Source organism: Centruroides vittatus, unplaced genomic scaffold, assembly GCF_030686945.1.
Source record: "Centruroides vittatus isolate TY-2023 unplaced genomic scaffold, ASM3068694v2 scaffold_861, whole genome shotgun sequence".
In the NCBI taxonomy this organism is placed as follows: Eukaryota; Metazoa; Arthropoda; class Arachnida; order Scorpiones; family Buthidae; genus Centruroides; species Centruroides vittatus.
The window spans coordinates 3,386,059-3,412,321 of NW_027122718.1; the positions used below are offsets into that span (position 1 = coordinate 3,386,059).

Below are 26,263 nucleotides of genomic sequence, written 5' to 3' on the forward strand. Positions count from 1 at the left end.
AGTCAATACATTGCACAAAATTAAACATTTGCATTCTGTACAACATGTGACATGAAAACTTGAAACTGAGATATGAAATAACAGTAACACAGACTATCAGAACTAACAAATAATCAGTATGCCAGGTTTGGCATTTTTAAAGATTTTTTTTGGCTTATGGAAAAAATTTTTGAATGCCAAACTCTGGGATTATATTTGGCATGAATTAAATTCTCCATTAAAGTACTGTCAACAATAATGACAATTAGAAGCAGAGTACAGTTTTGCCCAAACTCCTACCAAAATGTTTACTATTGAAATGCTTTTACTGTGCTTAGCTTATTTAATATCCTCATGTAACTTTTGATGATTTTACATCGAAAAGTCTCAATTCACCAGTCGGCAAGAAATTAGTGATGTAATTGCTGTTAAGTTTTTACAATAAATCTACTCAGTATACTGTTAAGTGTCATTGATTTCTAATATAGCAGTTCAAATTATAGCATTTCAGGATAAAAAATGGCAACAGAATAAATTTGTATCATTTGGCACATTTATGCAAGCTGTTTAACATGTTTGAATGGAAATAAATTTTACAAGTAATTAGTGGCTAGCACTAGTGTTTAGTGGCTAGCACTTCAAAATTATAGCAGACTACATCCAGCTATAATTTTGAAGAGTTAGAATTGAAACTTTAGTGGAATTGGACAGCAATCAAGTGTTTGATTGCTATCAAAAATTTATTTGAGGATGAATATATGTATGACTGCATTGCACAAAATTTCACCTGAAGATGGTAGCTGTATGCTATCGAAAGTGCTTGTGAACTCGTCCAAAATTAGAGAACGGAGTTAGATAGATGAAAGACGAGACCAGATATGGAAACCGTAGTGGCAGGAGGTCCTGATTAACTATATATTGTACAAACTTCTGATGTAAACCAGAAGTCATGTTATTTCAATTCAAAAATTTTTCCTTGAAAGGTGTTAGATAGATTGTAGGTACAAGTCTATTGTTAAAGGAAAAGTATGATGTACAGGGGCAAGCCACTACTAATTTGAGGTGGAGAGACATATATTTTAAATTAAATAAATTAAAAATATGATTAAAAATTGCAGTCTGGCATCGTGACGATGTTGTGCCAGGCTGCAATAATAATTGCTTGTTATATTATAAATTCTAATTTTAAATTAAACTTTCAATAGAAATTTTTTATTTGACATATTGTGTATTTGACATTATACACAGTCTGAAGATAGCTTATAAACAAAACTGAAAATGTTTGTTTTAATCAAAGTCCTAAAAGTTTTGCTCTTTTTAGAATCTGCCTCTTTAAGAGTTTGTTATAATGTAAAAGAATTTTTTTAATATATATAATAAAATAGATTATTATTTTAAGCACTTAGTCATTATTTTTATGTTATATATATAATTCAGAAAATATATTTGTTGTTGTTATAAAGTTTTAATCATCTTTAAATTAATTTAAATTTTAAAATTCAAATATTAATTTACAAACAAACTTTGTTTTGTTCTAGACTACTTCAAATTCTAAAATACTTCGAATGAAACTCGATATTGCAGCAGGTTCCCCAGTGATCATAATTCCCAAAAGTTACTCAACACCAAATATTTTAGTTGCAGATTTGGGAAATTTAACAGCTCAAAATACATTTCTTTTTGCTGGTAGTCCTGGAACCATAAGTATAGTATTAGGAAACTGTAATAGGTGGGTAAAGTTATATTTTAATTAAAAAATATATCTTTTAACTAATTTTTATATGATTCAAAATTCAGTTCAGGATTTTTGCTGTTGAAAAATTATATCACACACAGATGATAAAATATTTAACATTTACTTAATTGTATTTTTTTTTTATATAAAAAATATAAAAATGTGTAACTAACTATAAATATTCTGAAAAAATGTATTATAAAAAATTGTCTATTTCAATAAGAACAACAGTTTCAGATGAGTGTTGTTAATTGAACTTTAATTACAAAGAAGCATTTTTGTTATGGAGTATTATGTAATGATAATTGATAAATATTTCTTTAGATTTGTAAATAAATCAGTTTAAAATATATTATTAATACTGTATATTATACGGTGAACTCCTGTACAATGTGATTAAAAAATTGTGATGACTACTCATACAAAATTCTAATTTTTTTGTCCTGAGGTATACATTTTCTTCTCAACTTCTTAGGTATTATTTTTTTTTGCTACACATGATTAAAACAGCAAATGATTCTTATGATTTATAATAACAGTATATAATATTTTTAAAAATTTACTTATATTCTGTTTGTTTTTTCCTTCATTAAAAGAAACATTCTTTAAAACAAGTTAATTAACACTCTGCACACAATAAAATCATATTTGAAATTAATACACATCTTATTAGTAATATGTTATCAGTATTGGAACTCAGAGAGAAGTTTAAACATGCATAAAATTGTTTGATAATATGTGTCTCATATAATGCAATTTTTTATAATGTGGCATTTCACATTATAAAAAATTGCATTATATGAGAGAGACATTATGAATGGATTCCTGTACCACCACATTGTACAGGAATCCACTGTATAAGATTTTAAACAAATACTAGAGTTTGATATAATTTATTTATTTTGCCAAGACTATTGACTATTAAGTTATTTTATCAACATTTATATATTTTATTTACTGTGCTTTCTTAAAGTATTTTTTTCACTGTATTTTAATTCACTATATAATAATAATATTTATTTATTTTATATTATTAATTTCATATTCATAAGATTGTATTTTCTTATTAGTTTTATACATAACTTTCTATTTTTTGTTTCTATAAGAGAAAATACACATTGAATACATTGAAAACACTAAATTTAAACAGTATAATTATTTAGTATTTCATTTAATTTTATCTTACTGTTCTAAGATGTTCTGTATTATCTGTGATTATAAACAATATAAAACAACTTTTAATATTAAAAAATTTCTGGTTTGAATTTAGTATTTTTTTTTGCAATATTACGCCACTCAAATTATTGTGCAGTATCCTCTGCATGTTGTTCTGGTTGCAGATAATAACAGAATGAGTGCATGTTGTAGCGATGTAATATCCATAAATTTGCGTCCACTGAAGTCCACAACTTAATCTAACATAAACTAATCAGTGTCGAAGAAACTCTTTTATCCCTGGGTAGATCTTTAAGTAGATGTTGAAGTGGGTAGATGTTTAAGTTTCCTGTATATATTTCTCAAGAAGTCAAATTTTAAAAATCTCCATTTCTTGTATTTTTATCAAATTTGCTTTATTTACAACAGAAGGAAATGTAATCTCAACTTTAGATAAATCATTTTGTTAAAAATAAAATAAAATATTTTATGAAAATAAATTGGTTTTCAAAATCTAATAGTTTCCTTACATCAAGATAAATTGTAAGATATAAATTGCTCTTGGAATTTTGTAAGAAGTTTGATGATTAAGAAAACATTTTTTTTGACTTTTTGTAAAAAATTGTTGACATGAAATATATTGTGAAAAATCATGGATTTATATGATACACAATGTTTAATGAAATGCATTTTTTATGATGATTAGTAAGTGCTGAGTATATAATCCTCATTGTTGTTTCAACTTCATACTTTTGTAAGTGTTAATGTATCTTGCCTGCATTCGGTTTTTATATTACAATATTTTTCAGAAACGTGACTTTTGCATCTTTGCAAGATATTTATTAAAAAAAAATTAGTTACATTTACTACTAAATATATAAAAATTATAGTGTGTGTGTAAGCATTTCAAAGACTATGTACTGTACCTTGGGTGTTTTTTAAATTATTTTTACATTTTAAAATGAATTTATATCTAAATATTTATATTACCATCTAAAATTTTCAATTATGAAAATGTAACCTAATATATACATAAATAAAACATCATGAAACCCGATAAATTTGTTGAGCCAAACAACCACTGGATTACATTGGGCTACTTTTTGGCAATTATATTTAATTACTAAATAATTTGTCACTAGAAGGAGACGTTAGGTGCCATTTCTTATTAAATTTAATAATTATAATTAAATTAATTTTTATTAAATAATTTAGACTATTTTGGAAGAAAAGAATTGGCCTAGATTGGGATTTGAATCCGCAACTCCTGCTTACCATATGGATGTGTTTCCAGTTTTGCCACCCGAGCCTCTGATCCAATCTCCCCTTCCAGATGTATATAAATATGATATAACCATCTTCAGTTAATAAGAGATGGCATCTAATGCTTCCCTATAGTGACAAATTATTTAGTAATTAATTAAATATAATTGCCGAAAAGTAGCCTGATGTAATTTGGCTTTTTTAACCTAATATTTCATAAATTACGAAAACTTGAATAATAAAATAAATTTGTTACATCTGATAAAATATTTTCAAAGTATTAATTAGTTTTTAAAGTAATTTATCAAAAATGTATTTAAATTTTTTATTATTATTTAATGAATAGCTCTACTCAAGCTTTGAGAAAGGAAAATAATACAATATTCAATAAAAAAGGACAAAAACTAGGTAGGTTTTCACATATTCAAAGAGGTAGATGTAATTTTGATTAATGAGTACAGTATGGTCTTGTTTTACACATGGATTTCTTGTAGGTACTACATAGAACATATTTATGTGGAATTTTGTCTTCTTCCCATATAGTCCCAGATGATTGCCTAGATATTTATGCAAATATTTACAATTAACCGAAAAAAAATGTTAAGTAAAATGTTTTAAACATGCTTTATGTTTTTATTACATATACCCACAGTGACGAAATTGCTGCTCTTCTAGATCCTTATTGCAGTTTCCATATATCAGACCTCTATCCTTAACATAAATATAAATACAAATGTACAATATATAGGTTATATATAAAATACTGTTCCAATAAATATAGGATGTGGCTCTCATATTTCTGATATGCGGTATATGGCACCTATCATAAGGTTTGGCCTCTCCTAGTATATACTGAATTTCAGAATAAAAATAGTCAGTATGTGCATTAATAGTCAGAATTATCCCTGTACATTTAAGGTTAACTAAACCATCCATTCATAGCGAGGTTGCGACTGACGTTTTCAACACAAAAAATGTGTACGTCATATGTTCAGCACCGCCTTCCTGTAGTCTAGAAGTTTGACGATGGCATTTGGAACGTCAATGGAATCATGCTTGACGTTCCAAATGCCATTGTCAAGCTTACAGGAAAGCGGTGCCGAATGTCCGACATACATGTTTTCGTGTTGAAAACGTCGGCTACAGCCTCTCTCACGAAAACACAAACGTGTGTCTATTAATCCCACATAAAACAAGACCCTATTGTAATAATGTTTGTGAATTAAGTCTTTAATTTTACTTACCAAATTTATAAATGAGATATCAGATTTATCATTAATTTTAAAGTTTGATTATTTATTTATATTTTAAAGATAATATATGAAGAAATGATAACAATATCAATCTTTAAAGATATTAAGATACACTGTGAATTAAAATGTTACTTATTAAATTTTTAATAATAATATATTAGAAATTTTGTTTACTATATTATTCAAAATATAATTGTATTACATATTTGAAATTTTTAAAATATAAAATCAAAACATTCGTAAATTTACAGATTTTTGGAGAATATATCAAATTCTTTTTAGCAATGAATAATGTGAATAATATCACAATTTGATATTTATTTTCAATGTATGATATTTATAAATTATATTTTCACTTTATGCACTGAACACTACTATCATTAAAATGTTTAAAAATAAAAATTAAGTATTTATAATTTATTTTTATTAACTTAATTACTTAAGTAAAATAATTTAAATATGTTTAACAGATTACTATCCAGAACAAAAATGTTTACTTGATGTGATTTATCTGGAATTATCTGACATTAATTTATATTCTGCTGTATGCATTAAAAACATGGAGGAAGAAAAGAGACCAACTGATTTAACATTTCCTTCTTTCATTATCAGAAAAGAGGTATAATATAAAGATTTTAGTTTTATTCAATGTTAATTAAGAATATTTAATTCTAAATGTAATTATTAGAACATGATTATTTGCTAAGATACAATTTTAACTCCTACCAGTGATTTACTTTTCTTGTTCAGGGTCAGTTTACACAGTTTGCAAAAATTAATACAACTAATCAATAAAATATTAACAAATTTATTTTATTTATTTATTTATCTTAAACTTGTAATATTCATTGATTCATTATCAGTCTATTCTGAAGTGATAACAACTGAGCCTATTCCTGTATTAATTAATTTCTGTAAACAATGTATCTGTACTAAAGATTAGTTTTTCTCATAGTTGTAGTTAAAGGAAAAGTATGATGTACAGGGCATGCCACTACTAATTTGAGGTGGAGAGCATATATTTTAAATTAAATAAATTAAAAATATGATTAAAAATTGCAGCTTGTGACAATGTAACAATAAATTACTGCTTATTAATATTTTATTCACATTCTCCACTTCTCATATTCTTAATTGTATATCATGTTACATGATGTTTTCTGATTAGGATTTTGTTATTTTTTTTAATGGAAATATATTCTTCATCCAGATAATTATATATGAAATAAACAAAAACTGTTCTCCTGTTAAAATTCTTTTAGGTTGGTGAAATTAGCACTTTAATGATAATAGAATTATCACTTTAGCAATAATAAAAATAAGTATTTTCCACATTGCATTGACATTATCTTCAGGTAAAAATAGGGTAAAATGATAATTCTATTATTATTAAAGTGCTGATTTTACCATAGTTAAAGAATTTTAACACCAAAGACAGTTTTGTTTATTTCATATATTTTTATGGAATCATACGTGACTGTTTCATGATTATAATTCCACAGCATATAATAATAATTTAATTATGCATTCAGTTCATTTTGTACAAAAGTGATCTAAACTAAGTTAACATATTTCCAACTACTATATTAGTCTGATTTAAAGAGAAACCAATGCACATTCCATTCAATAATAATATAAGATCACTAGTATAAAAAATTTAAATCAGATCAACAATACCAATAATTTTTCAATTACTTTTTGTCATCTTTTGGAAGATAGAATGATAATTGATAGAACAAACAAATGAATCTAATTTTTTAATTGTTGTATACAAATGTCTAGCAGAGTGTTTCCCAAACTTTTTAGACTACTTATTGTCCCCTATTAGTGCACATATATATACTTTTTTTTTTTTTTTAAATGAATTTTTATACTCCTTATCTCTCAACATCCCAACCATTCCTTTGCTTTCCAACATCCCCTTGAGTCTTCTATTCTAAAGGGGACAGTAGCACTCATTCTGTAAATAGCTGGTCTAGCAGAATATTAATAAAATGATTTCGTTATAAACAGTTATAAAAACAAAATCACTTATTTTTAAAGTCTTTATGTTTAAATTATTTTTATTTAGGGTCCTCAATTACTTGAAGAAAAGTTTATGTTGAAAGTGCAAGTTGAAAGAAATCTACATTCTTTTATTAGTCATTCTGGTTTGTAAATTTATTTGAAATTAATATTTATACGGATTTTAAAATCAAATATTGTATTTTATTAATGACTGGCTATTTTTTTTAATTTATTGTTAGTCTTTTATATGTAATGAGCAAATTCTGTATAGTATATATAATAACTGATACTTTTTTATAATTAAATTTTTATTAAATGTATTAAAGTTTTAAATTGAAAATGTCTTATAAGTTTCTTTATTTCAACAATATAGCAATATTTATATTTCATTTGATGCAATATACATTATTATGAAAGCCAAATGATTGCTGGATTAGATTGGGCTATATTATTGCTACTATTAATAATCAATTGCTAAGTAATTTGGCATAGAGGTGTATGTTAGTCACCATCTCTTATTAAATTTAAAATTTATTAATTTAGAAGGATTTGGAAGAAAAGAATTGGTCCAGACAGGACTGGTAATGCATCTACTGCTTGCCATGCAGATGCATTGCCAGTTATGCTACCCGGACTTCCATCTGATCTTTGCTTCCAGAACTATTAATTTAGATATAACCATACTAGTTATTCATGGTGCCAACTGTTCTCCTAAACTTATTATATATTTTGGAAAACACACAACACTAGTGTTCACTACGTCTAAACTCTGTTTTCTTTAAGAACTTTTTCCTCAATTCTTGAATAAAATCTTAAAACCAGTATAATTGTCCTATTAATAATTAAGGTCCACGTCGATAAAATATATAATAAGAAAGTAAAGGACATAAATTTCAAAATAATTTTACTACTTGATTCTTTTTTTTTATGAAAATAAGAACAATTACATACACATGGGGATGACTAAATGCCCACGGCCTATAATCTCCCACTATGGCATTCGGCCAGCAATTGCTTTACTCCAGTATAGTCTATATATACATTATTAAATCACAACCATTGAACTTTGAGAAAGAAATTATGGAATTGTTGATTGTTATTGATAAAATTATTAGAATAACTTTTGCAGATATTCTTTCTTTATGGTATAATTGTTTATGAATATAAAGTGCATTGGTAAAGTTCCAGGTATGGACATGTAAAATAAAAAGTATCAAAGATAAAATATTTTTATAATTTACATGTAAAACAGTATTATATTGATAGTAATCACAAGATAGTAGACACTAATTATAAAACTTACACATGTGTATGTAATTGTTCTTATTTTCATAAAAAAAACACGAATCAAGTAGTAAAATGATTTTGAAATTTGTTATGAAAGGTTTAGGAGAACAGAGGATATACATCAAATTTTGTGTTGAATTGAAATATATGGAAATGTATATTAAGATAAAACAATTATCCTGCATTAATTAATGCCTTTGTGTCCTTATTATACAATTTTATTATTTAAATGTCTATTAGGACAGATCGTATTATCAAGACTTATTATACTGGTGTCCAAGTCCTGCAAAATGAGGAAACATTTCCAGAAAAAAGGAAAAATCTTTATTGTTTGCCTGTTTCACCTGTACATACTTTGTGTTTCGGACCATTCGGTCCCTCATCAGCAGGTTTACAGACACCATGTGCTAAAACAAGACTTAAAAAAGGGGTACCATAATGCTATAATAATTCTCCATACAATAATACTATTAAAATGACTTACATTATTTTGGTTGCTAGTAACATCAAAATATAAAAATAATCAACATAAAAGTTCATATTATGTCTCCAATTCGGTATATATAAATCAATAATATTAAAAGATACATATTTAGAAAAGGGGGTTGTGAAAACATTTTCTTTAAAACCATCATATCCATCACTTCTCTTTGCCTGGAGCATTATCATATTTCTAAGTTCATTTCCTCTACAAATCACTGGATCACTACTAGAGGTGACTGGTTGTCATATGTGATGGCCATTGTCAGTGCCCAAACTGAATCTCGATTTGTCACTGTAGATGACCTGGTTCCATTCCGTTGCAGTCCAGTCCTGTCGGCAGTGACACCACTCCAAATGGAGGCAATGGTGGGTGGTGTCAATGGCAGCACACATAATGGCTGCTGCGATACTAAATGTTTCTTACTCGGGCCCCTCAAAATAGTATGGGCAGACATAGGGGTCTGTAATAATGGCACTACCTATGTCTAGATGGTGGACACAATACAGTCGGCTGTGTATGTGCTTGTTGGAAGACCAAGTGGTTCTCTCAGCTAGTAGTCTGCCAAAGGCATCCTGAGCCTGGGCACTGTGTGTGTGAGCTCTCTCTCATCCACTGGTCCCAGCACCACCTCACAGTGTTGTCAGAACACTGTGAGGAGATGTTGGGACGTTCTTGCTATGACTAACCCACTTTTCTTAACCTGATGATACTTTCCCTCTCAAACTTGGTTGTTCATATGGTCTTCGATTGTGATGTAAAGGATGCCTTTGCTCTTTTTTTTTTATAGGACAGGTGAAACATGTTTTAATGCTTTTAGCTGACATTACACAATTAGCCATCATACTATAACTTTAATCATTTCCATATCTGCTTGAGACTTATCTGCATGCCAAATTTTACGGCGATACACTCTTCAAATAGACACCTACAATTGTCATAAATAATCGGGTTATATTTTGGAAATAATAATGAATTAAAATTAATACAAGATGGTGCCTAATGCCTCCCTCTAGTACCAAATTTATTTGTAATTCATTATTATTATTTCCAAAATATAGCCTGATTATTTACGGCAATTGTAGGTGTCTATTTGCTATGCATCGGGTTTTGGTTGGCGATTATATTTGGATACACTCCTCCTTGGTGTGCTAATTTTTATAGCAACGAGTGTAATTAGCACATTTGGAATCATGAAAGAGCTACAGTACATTACTTTTTATGTACTTTGATAATTAGATAATTAGAGAGAGTCTGTTTTTATATGCAATAAAAGTGTACAAAACACAAAGTTCTTGTTTCAAGCCAACCAAGATTAAAAATAGTCTGGAAAAATTGATATGGCATGTAAAACTATCATAAAAGGCAGACTTGTACAGTTTTACATGCAAAGATATATAAAATTGTGTTCAGGGAATCAAAAAAACTTCCAACATCTGATGAGACAGCATATTCAATAATCCAGCATTGTGTCTGTCCTGATGATTTCAGGTTAACAGAATGTCACTGTTCAAATTAATTGTAAATTTAAACAATTAATTATGAAGCAGTTTAAATCAAAATTTTAATTTAATATATATTAGTGTTTTACATCTGTGTGGTTTTGTAGCTGTCACAATCAAAATTATCTCCAATTTCTTGGTTTTCCAAAGAAATAAGAATGGTTTCTTTCAGTTACCATTGATCCACATAGTTCAGAAAAATCATAAAATCAACTTATCTGTACAGAAAATTAAGTTAAAGTATGACAAACTATATTCTACATCATACTGGAAATAGAACTTTTTTGGTTTGTCTACAGGTTATTTCACTGCTGGCTGTTGTAGGTCAGCTTTATGAATGAATTTATCAAACTTAAAAAATTGTCTGGTATAATTTTTTTTGAAAAGTTCTACTTTGTGCAATTAGTTTAACAGTTAATTAGGTTTAAATTAAATTAAGTAGTAAATTAAGTATACAGTATCGTCTTGTTTTGAATAAAATAGAATTGTCTATAAATGAAAAATTAATATAGGCCCTATATAAACATCAGCTCACAAACCTGATTTGTAGTTAAAGCCAAATGACTATTGAATTATTGGGATATATATAGTATGGCTATATAATTAATTAAATACTAAATAATTTGTCTAAAGGTAGACCATTATGCTGTTATCTTCTACTAGATTTAATGATTATAATAAATTTAGAATTTGGGAATTAGTTACATAGCCATATTACAGCTTAATAATTCAGCAGTTGTTTGGCTTTAAATAAGTTATTAATTCATTTATATAGTTTTTATTGAAAAGTATCAAATAATATGTTTAAATAATAGTTTTGGGTTTCATTTAATTTATATTTAATAATTTTAATATGTGTATTTTTATAGTTTCTGATTTAACATTGAGAGGTACTGTATCATCAGTTTATTTTACAATTGATCTTGAGCAATATAAATTAATAAGAGGAATATTAAGTTATAATTTGGGAGAACAACTGGAGGAGATACCTATTACAAAGTTTATTAGTCATCAAATAATGCCAAAAGTAAGTTATGTATTTAAATATATTTTGAAATTCATTTTTATGTTATGTATGCATTAGGACTATGTAATTTTGTTGTTTTTTTATTTATTTGATAATTTTTTAATGCTGGAATATAATAATAAATGATTGATCGTTACTGTGAGTAAAGTTACAAAATATACAGTTTCACAATTGGTGACCATTCAGTACACCAATAACACAATGAAAAGTTCCAATAGTTCTCATCTCCCGTACTTGTCTGTCGAGAAGACACCTTATGATGACCAATGAATAGTTGGCTAGTGGTAACACTTTCTTCGGCTATGGTAGAACTCGGTCAGCAAGGCGGATCCAACTTCGAATTTCCTGCTTTCATATAGTCGTCGACAGCTGTTGGCTGACCAATCAGCAGTTATGCTAGTCGTAGCTCTATTCCTCGTCTGCCACATCACGTGATGTTTTCGCCAATGGTCTCTTCCTTGAGACGCATGCACTACCAATTCAAATTTAATCGATCGTGTTCCTCAACGAACTCTCCTCGGCAGCATTATTGTTATCAGTCGATCCCGTGTCATATATCAGTTAAAATCAACCAATCATGTTCATTACATGATATCACCACGACACTGTGTAAAAAAATAAATATATTAGTATTTTTTTTAGTAGCATTTAATTCGTATTTAGCATTTTTGTCTTTTTATTAATTAATAATGCTTACAAAATAAGCCAACAACTAGCGGATTATATTCAGTTATTATATCACAATTATTTTAAATTATGATATAATAGCCGAGGTTGCAATTGCAAGGCTGCTATGGAGGAGTGTGGGTTCAGGGAGCATCCACCCTACAGCCCAGACCTGACTCCTAGTGAATATTATCTGTTTCCAAAACTTAAAAAAGACTTTTGAGGGAGAAAATATAAATTGAAGAGTTGCAGGAGGTTGTTTATGAGCATTTTTCAGACAAAACTGCAGATTACTTTTTTAAGGATATTGAAATGTTAATTCCAAGATGTAATAAGTGTGTTGAACTGCAAGAAGACTATATTGAAAAATGACATCGTTTTATATCTATAACATCTAAAACAGAAAGGCCAAAAACATTTGGCATCTACCATTTATACACCTTATGCAAAGATTCTTCACCTGGCCAATACTGTATATATGTAAAAGATTCAGTCCCTTATATTTTTGGTTTTGAAGCAACAGTGTGAAGATGAAGCAAAGAAGCTTTGAAAATGTTTACCGATTATTAACTGACCATTACAAAGGAAAATTGGATATATTTTTTAGTTTTATAATGATGAAATATCATTTTTAATGATAGGATTTTCCTTACTTCCAATTAATAACTACAAAATTCTGTGTATGAATCAGAAAAATTATTTCTTGGAACTGAATCAGGTCTAAGTTAGAATTAACTGAATTTCAAGCAGTATTATTTTTTTTTAAATTTTAGTTTAGTAGCAGTTTATTTTTTAATATTGTAGGTTGCCTATTTTGTCTTATTGTGACTTCTAAATACTATCTTTTTTTCATGTTTTTATTGATTCTTGGTTTACATTGTATTAATATAACTAAATGAGTTGGAACTAGATGCTATATACATTTTATTATGTAAAAATTATTAAGATATAAACAAATTATTAAGATAACTGACTACATAAGAATCATATATTTAAAAATGTTAGTGTCAGTTGTTCAGCATTGTGTAATTGATGTATTGTAATCAGATTATGTGATTTGATAGAAATGTATAAGAATTATCAGATAATCAGATAAATTCGTATTATATAAATTTGGAAATTGATAATTGTACTTGTCGATTGATGTATTTATGGGACTGAAATACTGTGGCTAAAATGATTGGTTTTTACATTTCTGACCTGATTGGATCAACATGGTAGTTAATACACTGAGAAGTAACAAAGAAATTGTGTATCTTTGAACTGTTAATGATCATTAGTGTTAATCTGTATGAAGTTATTATTGATTAGAAATTATATACTTAAATTTAAATATTTTACTTACAGAAAACATCTAGTCAAGTTTGGACAACAATGGCTATTCATCTGAATTTAGTCAATGTAACAGTGAATTTGATAAACAATCATTGTAGTCCTGAATGTGTTAATGCTACAACACCTTTAGCAAAATTTGATTTTATTAAGTCGCGTCTGTTATTAGAAAGTTACTCTGACGGTACAAAAGACATTGATTTGATATCTCACGAAATTCGTATATCAGATACAAGATATAAAGGTAAACATTAATCTTCTTACTTTTTTACAAATTTGATTTTTAATTTTAAAATGAAAACCAAAATTTTAAGTAATAAAAATGATTAATAAAAACATTAATTATTAATTATAATTTTACTATAAAATATCAAAATGTGAATGTGATTTATTTCGTAATTGATAAATTAAATTAAATGAAACAAAATAATCAAGATAAGCATAATTTCAAATAAAATTATAATGATAAATATTTATAAAGATTATTATAGCTTTTGAGAAAATATTTTGGTGAAATCTTATTTCTACTCTTACAAATGTATAAGAAATAATTTTTTCTTAAAGTTGTATATATTTTCGAGAATATAAATAGAATTTCTTTAAAAATTTTTATAGAAAATATAATGAATAACTCACTTCTACATGATAATCTTTTATTGATATTTAAGTATAATATCTGACATTGATGAATATATGATATTCATAATGTAAATATGTTAAAATCGTTTCAGAGAAATATAACACTTGTAAAGCTGATAATTTAAATTAATGATTGGACAATTAATTGGTCATTTTTTGGGAATCAAGCAAATCTTGTCATGAGTTCCAATTCTTAAAATGATTCTTTCACATTTAACAAGAAAATTAATTATTCATTTCAGTTGAAGATTAAAAATTTTTAAAATTATGATATTAACAATTAAGTATTGGTTTATTGGTAGCTTTCACATCAATAAAGCAGAGAACACACAATGACCCATACATGAAGTGATATCTGTCACAGCAGACTTTTCTTTCATGTAGTCAGAGTGATGAGAGATTGCACTCAACAGGTACTAACTGTCTCCATTTTAGGAGCGATAGGGTGGCATTAGATTTGCCACCTAGCCTGTATTAAGTCAACTTGAAAGGCTATTTTAAATTGAGGCCAGTGATTGACAAAAATATTTAAATATCAGCAAAACAGGTTAAAATATAAACAGAATTATGGTTTAATTGAAAAAACATTATATAAAATTATTTTTGACATTCAGTATGTTTACTTATATTGATAAAACACTTGAACAACACTTTAAATACTTTTTTCAGCAACAGTGTTAATAACACTTTAATTTCTTTAAATGTTTTCTACTTCTTTTCATAGGTGTGTCAGGTTTAACAAAAAGAATCAACTGTCTTAGTTTGAATCCTCTTGTTAAATCTGACGCAGGTCTATGGAGTCAAAAATTAAAGTGTTGCTGAAAAAAGTATTTAATATCTAGGCATTCGATTGATTCTTTTTTCCTTGAAAAAGTTCACACAATTGAGCATTTAGGAAAACCTGGCTCAAGTGAATGAATTCAAAACTTGGTTAACTTGGTTTGGCTCATTGCATCATTTGCTGAACCTCATTTAGTGTTAAAATGCAATGGAATTAAAACTTTTATAGGGCATGCCAATTGTGAGAAGCATGAAAAAAGAATTTTATGTTCTCATTTACCTTTCCCTTTCTCCTGGTCATCACGTTGGCCACCAAAGCAGTTTTCAAAGATGGTGACCCTAAGTGACATAATTGGATAGTTCTTTGAGTAAAAGGGAATTAATTAGTTGAAATTTCTTTGGAGTAGTGTTGGAATCATATCAGAATCGGGTATTTTCGGCAGAATTGGAATCAGAAGAGATTTTGGTATCGTTCCATTACTAATTTAAATATAATGATTAGGGTGAAGCTTATTTTTGCAATTTGTAAATGTGAACTCCAGAGTAGGGTACCCTATGAGCGTCTCTACCTCCCATAAAATGACTTGGTATTTAATTTTGCCAGAGTCGGAGTTGGAGTCGAGCATTTTTTTACCGACTCTGCAGCCCTGGTTTTAACAAAACATACAATTGTGCATTACTGTAGAAGTGCCATATGTTGAATCTTGTGAATGTTAAATTACATAATTTAAAGTTTGTAAGTAAATAAATTTAAAAATATCTTTTGAAATAAAATGAGCTATATTTTACTTCAAAAGCTATATATATATTTATTTATTTTTAATAGATATTTGCCCAAGCATATATTTTTGAATTTGTAATATAAATTTCTTTCAAATAAAAAAAAAATCATTCCGAAATAATCTGCCAGAATTATATTTTTAGATTTTTTTAAATGTAGATGCTCCTGTAAATAATAGGCCAAATGTTTTCACAAGTATTCTTCAACCTATAGAAGAATCTACAAATACTTCGTTACCTCAAGCTGAGCTTCATTATATAATGAAACATAATTGCACGTCATTCATTATTTCTCTCAATTGTATGAGAGTAATGAGTATATTTGACTGGTCTAAACATGTCTTGAAATTTCTTTGTTGTGAGATTAATCCCTGTACGCCTATAGGTAAATTGATCAAATTTTTATTTTTTGAAATTAAAAAGAAAAATTATAAGGTATAAATTTTTATTTCTCATTTATAGATGACCATAAGAAATTGGATTCCTCTACAGAAGTTTTGCATACAACAGATAATTTGGTAAATAAATATTTTCAAATTTAAATCACTTTCTTTTGAATAGATTTGGATCAAATATCCAGTTTAGTTTTATATTAATTTTAATTTCAATATTTGTTTTCTGTCGTAACTTTCTTGTAGATGTTAAGATAAAAATTGCTTTGAGAATTCTAGAATTTTTAATTATTTATTATAATAAATATATGAAATTGAAACACTTTCCTTATTGATTTTATTTTTATTTAAAAAATTGATTTTGTAACTTTAAAAAATTTATGATTTTTGATAATTTAAGTCTTTATAAATTTTTGAAGATTAAAATAAAATGATTTTGTAATATGAGAACTTAATTTAAGTGTTAACACAATCAAGATACAGATAAATTTTGTGTGTTAAAATTTCAATTTATTTTAATTAAAATAAAAATTTATTTAATTATATTTATGAATGCATTTTTGTTTTAGATTCAAGCTCCAGTTATAATAAAACTATATTTAATGGATACAGAAGTTGTTGTTGTGGAAAATCCTTCTGTTTGGGACACAAATGCTGTTATATTAAAAGTAAAATACACTTTAAGCAATAGTTTTTTCTTGTGAATTTATTAAATATAATTGTGGATTTTTAATTTCTGACCAGACTACTGCTTCATTCAAATGGACACCATCATCTAAAGATTGCCCAATGACATTTGAGTTTAGAAGTCTTGAAGTATTTTCGTGCATATTAGGAGTTGAAGAAGAAACTGCATTATCTATAATTGATCCTGTTAGCTTCACTGTGGAAGTAGTAAAAACAGATGATGGCATTCTTCAACTTACAGATGAAATTAGTCATTTACTGAAGGCATGTATATATTTTTATTCTAATAAAATAATAATTTCAATTTTCTTATTCTTATGAAACTTCAAATAATGAAAGAAATGTCTTATATGAGTACAGTAATACCTCAGTTTTCGTTGACTTCGGTTTTCGTCGATTTTTTCGTGAAAAATCTGTCTTGGTTTTCGTCGATTGCCTCGGATTTCGTTGGCGTGCCCAAGTGATATTGCTGCTAATTTTGCAAAAACAAAGGGCCACTCACGTGTTTTCCGGCTCAGTGTGGCGTTATTTCTCGTTCTGTGAGCATTACCCCACGACGGCCCACCATTGGCCAACGTTTCTGTTCCCCGAACACTGGGAGTTCGGTCGTGGGTTCACACTTTGCCTGGACGGGCTGGTCACGTGGAGTTTTCCGGGTTTTCTCCACATCTGTAACGCCTGAACAGGGGCCAGTTACCCTTAAACGGACTTCCTGAAACATTATTCCCCGCGATACGACCATCATAAACTCATGCAACTACTATTACATGACAATTACGTCACACTTTACCACAAGGCAATATAGGCTAGAAGCTCATGTCCAACTAACTTCTACAAGACAACATGCCTGCGTCTAGCCAAACAATTCCATTGCTTTTCTTTAGATTAGTCTTTTTATATTAATTTCTTATTGCTTTTATTATTTAATGCTATATTAATTCTCTATAAAATGTGTTTTTGGTATGTATTTTGGACTGTCTTGAACAAATTAATTGGATTTACATTGATTCATATGGAAATAACTGTCTCGGTTTTCGTCGGCTTCAGATTTCGTCGATTGTTTTCTGACGAATTATCGACGAAAACTGAGGTATCGCTGTACCATGTAATATTTATATGCAGAGTTAACCTATCAAACCAACATAGCAAAAAACCAGCAAAATCAAAAATTCTTTACTTAAACAAATATTTTTGCTGGTTTTTTTGATGTGTTGCATAACTGCTCTTAGTTCTAACCAGTATCTTTGCATTTGACTTCATATTTATTTGCTTTTTTAATGACCATAGGATAAAAAGTACAAAAATGGTTACAAATAATTCCTTTTTTAATTAATAAAATTTAATAGAAATAATACATTTCTAAGTGTATTTAGCAATATATAGACTACATCTATAAATTTAAAAAACAATTTGAAATGGTTTTGCATTATAAACAATGTTAGAGCTAGTATAAAGTGTTTTTTCATTTACGTATAAAAATATATATTCTATCATTTGTTTATTTTTTTTTTGTGCAAAATTTGATTCTTTTTCTTCTAATTTAACTGTTTCTTCTATACAGTATCTGTCTTCCATTTAAATATATTCTCATTTTAAAGCAGTATTTAGTAATTAGAGTTTTTTTTTTTTTATATTTGTTAAAAAGTAGAGAGAAATTATTCATTTTCTTAATGTATCTTTTGAAATACAATGTACCATTAATATTAAACTCAAATATCAATATATTGGTTTGGAGATATTTTGGATTTTTGTAGGAAAAACACTAGTATTTTATGAATATAGAACAATATTATATATACAGTTTTTTCAGTTGTTAAATGTGTATATATTGGCATGTAAATAGTGTAGAATGCTTAGTATTGTGACAGAAATTGGAATACACTGTCTAGCATTTAACAATTTATTCATGAACTGGTAAAATACAAAAAACCTATAAGGAACCTGATACAACTGGCATTATAGTTGTCACCATACACAAACGCAACTCTTAGCTCAAAAGAGCTGGAATGAAATTTATCCTACCACATAATACTGTACCAGTCATCCACTGTCCAATTTCAATGTTCTTTGGCCCAGGTGAGGTGCATTGCCTGATACCTGGGTGTTAGTAGTGATACCAGACACCCCACCTCATCAGCCGTGGACACCCACGCTGTGCACGTGCTGCTGTTGTCTGTTTGGAATTTAAGTATTCCTGGTAAACCATTGAAACTGTTGCATGAGAAAATCCAAGAGCATTGGCAACCTTGCTGATACAGTGACCCATTCTTCTTGCTCCAACAATCTGTCAAACAGCAATAAATCCTTACAGGGCCCATTGCTACTCAAACTAAGCTCTCACATAACCAATAAGTATCAAATCTATGGTGTCAAATGCTTTGTTCCAGTTCAAAGCATTTTCACTGTGGGTAGAAGGTAACAACATTGCATATCATGCTGTCTCTAATTTTTGGCAGTTCAGTTTACGAGTTAAATAGGCAAAATCGAGCAAACTGCAAATATATAATTAACAAAATTTTATTCAGCATAAAATAAATTTAAATATATGTTTTATTTATTTTTATATTAAAGATGATTCTTGCATCTTATTTAATAATAAATGACAGTTATTTTACTTTTTTGCAAGTACAGATTTTAATAAACTATAAATTAATTTTTTCCAGATAAAGTTAGAAAATCTCAATTTAAGACTTTCATATCATGACGTGACAATGTTTATTCGAATTTTGGAGTCATTTTCCAGACAAACTGGCCTTCAGTATGAAAACAAAAAGGAAAAAATCAAAGAAATTGAACTACCTGTTTCTTTAGGTAATTTAAATTTATGTTTATATTTATTGCTTGAACTTAAAATCTCTTCTACAAATCTTATAGTCAGTTTTTCATTATTATGTATCTAAAAAGTAATCTTAATTTTTTAGACACTACAACAATAATCTGATAATTATAAATTCAATTAATTTTATTTTAACATGTATTTATATCTATTTTAAAACTATATATGGAGGCACACAGTAAGGCACCATTTGTGTTTCTCAAGAAACTAGACTAAAGGGACATAATTGAAATTTAATTCAAGATAATACAAATAACATTTTTGGAGTTGCTGTAGTGTTCATTGATATAAGTAGTTCACATTCCATAGCTTTGACATAGTCATAGCTACACCATAGTCATAGCTGTGAAAGACTACTTACAGCAACTCCAAAATAGAGTCACCAGGTTCACAAGTAATACTTTTTTATGACAAATTCATAGTATTACAGTTTTCAACTAAGGTTTTAATGTGTATGTTTCCTTTTATATTTTTATTATAAAAACACAGTAATTCATTTGTTGCATATACTTTTTTTTTGAAGTAGCGTAATGATCATTAATTGAGTAGACATTATTAATAAACTGTATCTGATTTACAACAATGAATTCCAAAGTGATTTTTACCTATTGAAGATTCAAATGCTATTGATAGTTGTATGCTACCCTCTATTGTTGTTATTTTTAAATTTTAGAATATTAATTAAAAAGCTGTTAGGTATTCTTTGTTATAATCATTAAGCATGTTGGAATAGTTTTGAAAATAAACTTTTCTCAAAGGAATATTATTTGTTTATGGATTCTTGCTGTTACAGGATATTCATCTGGTTAGGTTTGTCTTAGATTATGGTAGGTTAGTTTAGTTAGTGAGTAAGTTAATGTTATAAAAAATAAAAATAAATAAATAAATAAAAATTGGGGTCTTGCTTGTTTGTCTTCTGTCGGTCCGTTTGTCTTGTCTAGTTTGTCATCGTGTTTGTTTGTTTTCACACTGTCTGTCTAGCAGTTAATAGTATTAAGATTTGCACTTGCATTCAGTTTTATTAGTATTAAGTAGATATAAGTCTTTTTACTAACAGTTACTTAGCACTAACTTCTACACTTAGCTGTTCGTGGCAGCACTCAATTATTGGTGTTTGCTACACTCAGATTTTCTTTTAGACCCTTTGGGGGACTATAGCCTTGCAGCCTGAAAACTGCATGCCAACATTAAGAGAGTACAGTAGCCATACATATGCCATTCAGAGGGATCCTATCTTTTTCTACTGTCTATCTCCTCTCCCTTCTTCCCCCCTTTCCCTTACCCTCTTTTCTGCCGGCTAAACACCTTGTGAATGGCCGATATCTTTCATGTATGTATGTTACAGGATATTACATAAATGTAAACTTTTCCTAGATTGTGATTGCTTTATATTTATTAGTCAATAATCTACCATTAATTCTTATTCTCTGAGAGATAGTGTTCTTGGTTGGATGATTTCATGCCATTTCAATTCTAGAAATGTGAAAATGAGTGCAAGATTAAAATTTTGTATGAATTCAGTGTTTTTTAGAAAAGAATATTGCACGTTTTGTTATCATAATTAGAAAGTGATATATAAATGAAATTCTATAATGAATTTAGACATGTAAGTGAAATATTTATAATGTATAATGAAATAGGACTATGTTGAAACCAGCATAAAACAATATGCAAATGATAAAGACTTATAAATGTAAAATGTATAAACAGTGTTCTATATGTATATTAAAATTAGATAATAATTTTAATAATGTTTTAAATAAGTTTGATTTTAAAACAAGTACTGAAATTAAATGTAGAAAGTAATAATAATTGATTTGTACCTTGGTAAAATTTAAATAACATATTTTTATTTTTTAGAACAAGTGGCAGTGCTGGAAGGTATGGGATATAAAAGAGAATATTGTGTTCAAGCTCTGATTTCTTGTAAAGGGGAATTGAATAATGCTGCAATGTGGCTAACAGAAAATGCTCCACATGATGATAAATATGTAAAAACTCAATTATTTTCAGATACTAAAGACGAAAGTCTCTTTTCTAATATTAATCTTCAAGCTATGGCTATTACTGTTTCAAGAGGCTGCCTATGTATAATTGATGATTGCAGAGATTCTGATGTACCTTGCTTAGAGATAATAGTTACAAGTAAGCTAAAAATATATGAATATAAATAAATAAGTAATAAGAAGATTTATAAAGAAATAGTTCAGTATTCATTTTTGAATTGATTTTTCAAATCAGTAATTATCTATATACAGTATATATAGTTTGTAGAACAGCGGTTGACAACCTTTCTGACCTCACGGACCACTAAACTCACAATTTTGAATCCCGTGGACCACTATCATGAATTTTTTTAAACAATACAAAATCTGTAGAATAATGATCAGAAAAGTTTAATTTTACTATATTAATATGAAATTTGCATGTTTAATTATAACAAATTAATGCAAGCCTAAAGTTCATTGCTGTTTGTTTGAAACAAGTTTATGGATTATTAGCACTTTTCCATGAAGGATGACAATTGCACTCACAATATTGTTTATTGTTCATTATTTATCGATAACAGTCACTTCGTATTTGGTTTTAGATTCAAGTAGAAACCCCAATGTGTGAAAAAAAAGTAACTAAGCATTTTGCATTTCTTTCGTAATACTTTGCGTAACCTTCTGGTGATCAGTGTCCAAATTTCTCCGCAGACCACCCAAATTTTCTCACAGACCATCAATGGTCCACGGACCACCTGTTGCTGACCGTTGTTGTAGAGCATTATGAATATTTTTTAAAATGTTTTTTTAAATAAAATCTGATAATTATTTTTCATTGGTTATTCCTATCAAATTACACATAAATGACCATTTTCTATTTTAAAATTCTAAATTATCAATTATTTTGAAATACAGGGTGGTGCAAAAGCCTTTGACACATTTAAAAATGTAACTTTTTTGTTTTTTTAATATTTTTTACACTTAATGGAAAAATTTCCATAAATAAAAATTTTAATTTTTTTGTTTTTCTTTTTTACCTTGCATCTTATATAAAAAAACATGTGTCAGGACTTTGCACCACACTGTGTATTGTACTAAGGAAACTATGAAACTCTGCTCTGCTTATAGTTTAGAATAACAATAAACTTATGGTTTTTAAATAATTTTCAGGCTCAGATTTGTTATTCTAGAAGAAGTTCTTCAAAATCTTTCTTTATTAATAATGAAAATGTGTATTTTTAGATTTTATTTATGTATACAAATATATACACCAAACACCACATTTTATTTTTAGAAAACTATCTCTAGAAACAGAAAATTACTGCAAAAATTCAATCATATATAAAGATTGTTAAAACTTTGACAATCTCTAAAAAAATGAAAGTTATGTAATAATGTATAATTTTGAATATAAATTTAAATGTAAATTTTATATTCAGAAATTGCCAGATAGATTCAGAATGAGAGTCACACCTACAATTCTGCTTATATTACATTAAAGTCAAACAATTGCCAGATTAGATTGGGCTATATTACTGCTGTGACTAATAATTAAATGCTAATTAATATAGCCTGATTCAATCCTGCAATCATTTGGCTTTAATATAACTATTAGGCTTACAGACGTTTATATTTGCAGACGTATTACGGGAATGTTCTCATTCTGAATTGATCTTTTTTACCAGAATATTTTAAATTAATTAATTTTATTTCTAATTATTAAACTTGACACAAGATTGCAGCTTAGCTGCTTACCTTTACTCCAAGTTACATATCTTTATAATTAATTAGTCAGCTTGATTTAAATTTAGCAGTAACATTTGTTTATCATACATTAATTATTGTAAATATTATTCACAGTCAGGAAGAAATGTAATTTTATAAACCACTGAAAATTAAATTATTTTCAGTAATTAATATAGTTTGACACTTTTTAGAATATAATTTCATTGATTCACTTTTTAACTTTTTAATTTTAGATCTTGAAGTTGATCAGTCTTTTACTGCTGTTCATAGAGGAAATTCTGTGTTTATTTTGTCAGTCAGTTATTATAACAGAGGATTGTCAGGTTGGGAGCCATTTATTGAACCTTGGAAGTAAGTAACTTTTAAATTTCAATTTTAATTTCTCTTTCTGTGTATTGTACATGTATTTTTAATATAAATTATCCTATCTATTTACATTGCAATGTATTTTCTACTTTAAAAATTGATAATGTTATTTACTTTTAAAAATTAAAAATTTTTGTATATTGAAAAGGAAAATTTGTAAATAATTTATTTATGCTGTCCAAGTATCATAATCAAGCATTTCATTTTAAAAAAGCAATAATTACTATTCTGTGTAAGTTGGGTCAGTTATGTCATCCAAATTGCCAAGCTACATCTATCAAACTGTGTAAATTTAGAATATATATAGCCTTAATTTACATACAACCTTACTCTATTTGAAATTTACCTATAAACTTAACCATTATTTATTGCTTAAGTTATACATTCAAAATCTTCCAAAAAGAATGCTACTATTTTAAATTACTGTAATTATATTAATTATTATCTGAAAACAATTTAATATATTTCAAAACAGAAAACTCTTAAAGTTTCAGTTTGTTCAATATATGCACCTCGTGTCATATGACACACATCCAGCCAATAGTCGGTTTCTTCTCAGACTAACTGTAATGTATCTATTGTTATTCCTTCCAAAGCAGTCATAATTTGATTCTGCAGCTTCTGCAAATTCCTGGGCAATGGTGGATGTAGACAATGTCTTTCTCATAGTCCCATGAGAAGAAATCACACAGTAATGTCCATTAATTGCATTTGGCATTATCTTAAAATTGAAATGATTATTAATTATTACAATATTTTGAAATTTTTAAATTCCTCTTCAGCTTCCTTAAATTTAAGGGAAAAATTTTTTACAATATAAATTAAAAATAAGCTATAAGTAAGTAAATATATAAAAACATTAAAAAAATATTTTAGTATTTCAATGATTTTCTCAAGATATTTTATAAACAGTTTCATTTTGGTATAATTATTTAAAGCACTCGTTGAATGTTGTTTAAGTTTTTCTTTTCTTTTTTTTGTAAATTAGATGCAAAGTATCATGGAATTTCTTTATCAGAGCACAGACAAATTATTTACAGAAGATATCATTTCAGATTGAAGGTAAAATAACTTTTATTAATAACAGACATCTATTTTAATAACATTTAATTTAAAAACATACAAGTTTTAAATGGATTTTTCTTTCTAAAATGATTAATTATTATTTTTTTTATTTCAATGTTATAATATAGCAAAATAATGATTCACTTATAATTTTTAGACTATAAATTATTTTAATTTTAAATAATAATCTAAATAAACTAGCTAAGAATTGAATTTTGGAATATTTTAAAATTTACTCTGTTAATATGTTATTTTTATGACAACATATTGAATGAAAAATTAACATTTACATAGATATGTTTGTTTTGTAATTCAATAAAAAATTTATAAGATAAAATGTAAAAAATAAATAATAATTTTCTATTGAAAAATGATAACTTAAAATTATTTAAAGCATTTTTAAAAGTTTAGTTATAATTAAAAGTTTACTCTTTACTTCATAAATGTTTACTTTAGATTAAATTTTGACTTACCTATTAATAGAATGAAGAATGTGTAGTTATTAATTAGTTGATAAAACACTACAAATTGAGGTAATAAAAAATATTTAATATGAAACATTTTTAGCCTAATTTAGACCATCTTCATCATCAAACATACAAATGGAATAGAATACTTTCACAAATCAAAGTTAGAATTTAAAAAATTGAATATATATGATCAAACTAATTTGCTTACGATAATATGAGGAGAAAAATTAATAATAATTGAATTATTATTGTTTTAGGAGATGAATGTGTAAATAATCTTTGTATTTTTCAGCCGAAAAAACTTTAAATATAAATATTACAAGTGCTTTATTGGATCTTTATCAAAATATAAAAAATAATTGGATTGAAGAATATTATAAAGCATCTGGGATAGAAAGGTACATTAGTAATTTTTTTAAAAATTTGATAATCATTTGTTATGATATTACAAACATTTTTTTATATTGCTAATTTATTTTTATAAATATATCCATGAACTATATTGATGAAAATTGATAAAATTTTCTTGCTATATAATTAAGTGAAAATAAAATGATATATAATACATGTGAAATCTGTTGACAAAATTTTCATGCTCTATAACTCCTATACAATGGATTTATTGCATATATATGGTGTGAAATCAATTTTATTTTTATTATTAATTCACTTTTTTATAAGTTGAGATTAAAATGATGATCAGCTCCACAGAAAATTAGCTTCATTTTCAGTTTGAGTGCTAATGATGTAAATCTAAGTTGAAGTAAAACATGGATAAACATACATGTTATAACTCAGACAGTATTTCATTAATTATGATTATTATT

General features: G+C 27.2%; 1 protein-coding gene across 1 annotated transcript in view; it reads left to right on the forward strand.

Moving 5' to 3' along the window:
* Positions 1–26,263, forward strand: part of Vps13D (vacuolar protein sorting 13D) — a 145,508-nt gene that overhangs the window by 85,376 nt on the left and 33,869 nt on the right. The window contains 15 exon segments of the mRNA XM_067288377.1: positions 1,518–1,708; positions 4,479–4,540; positions 5,856–6,004; positions 7,457–7,535; positions 11,532–11,689; positions 13,703–13,931; positions 16,047–16,271; positions 16,349–16,404; positions 16,848–16,946; positions 17,023–17,229; positions 19,629–19,776; positions 21,662–21,946; positions 23,769–23,886; positions 24,890–24,963; positions 25,729–25,834. Of these exon segments, the coding sequence (XP_067144478.1) occupies positions 1,518–1,708; positions 4,479–4,540; positions 5,856–6,004; positions 7,457–7,535; positions 11,532–11,689; positions 13,703–13,931; positions 16,047–16,271; positions 16,349–16,404; positions 16,848–16,946; positions 17,023–17,229; positions 19,629–19,776; positions 21,662–21,946; positions 23,769–23,886; positions 24,890–24,963; positions 25,729–25,834 (2,186 nt within the window).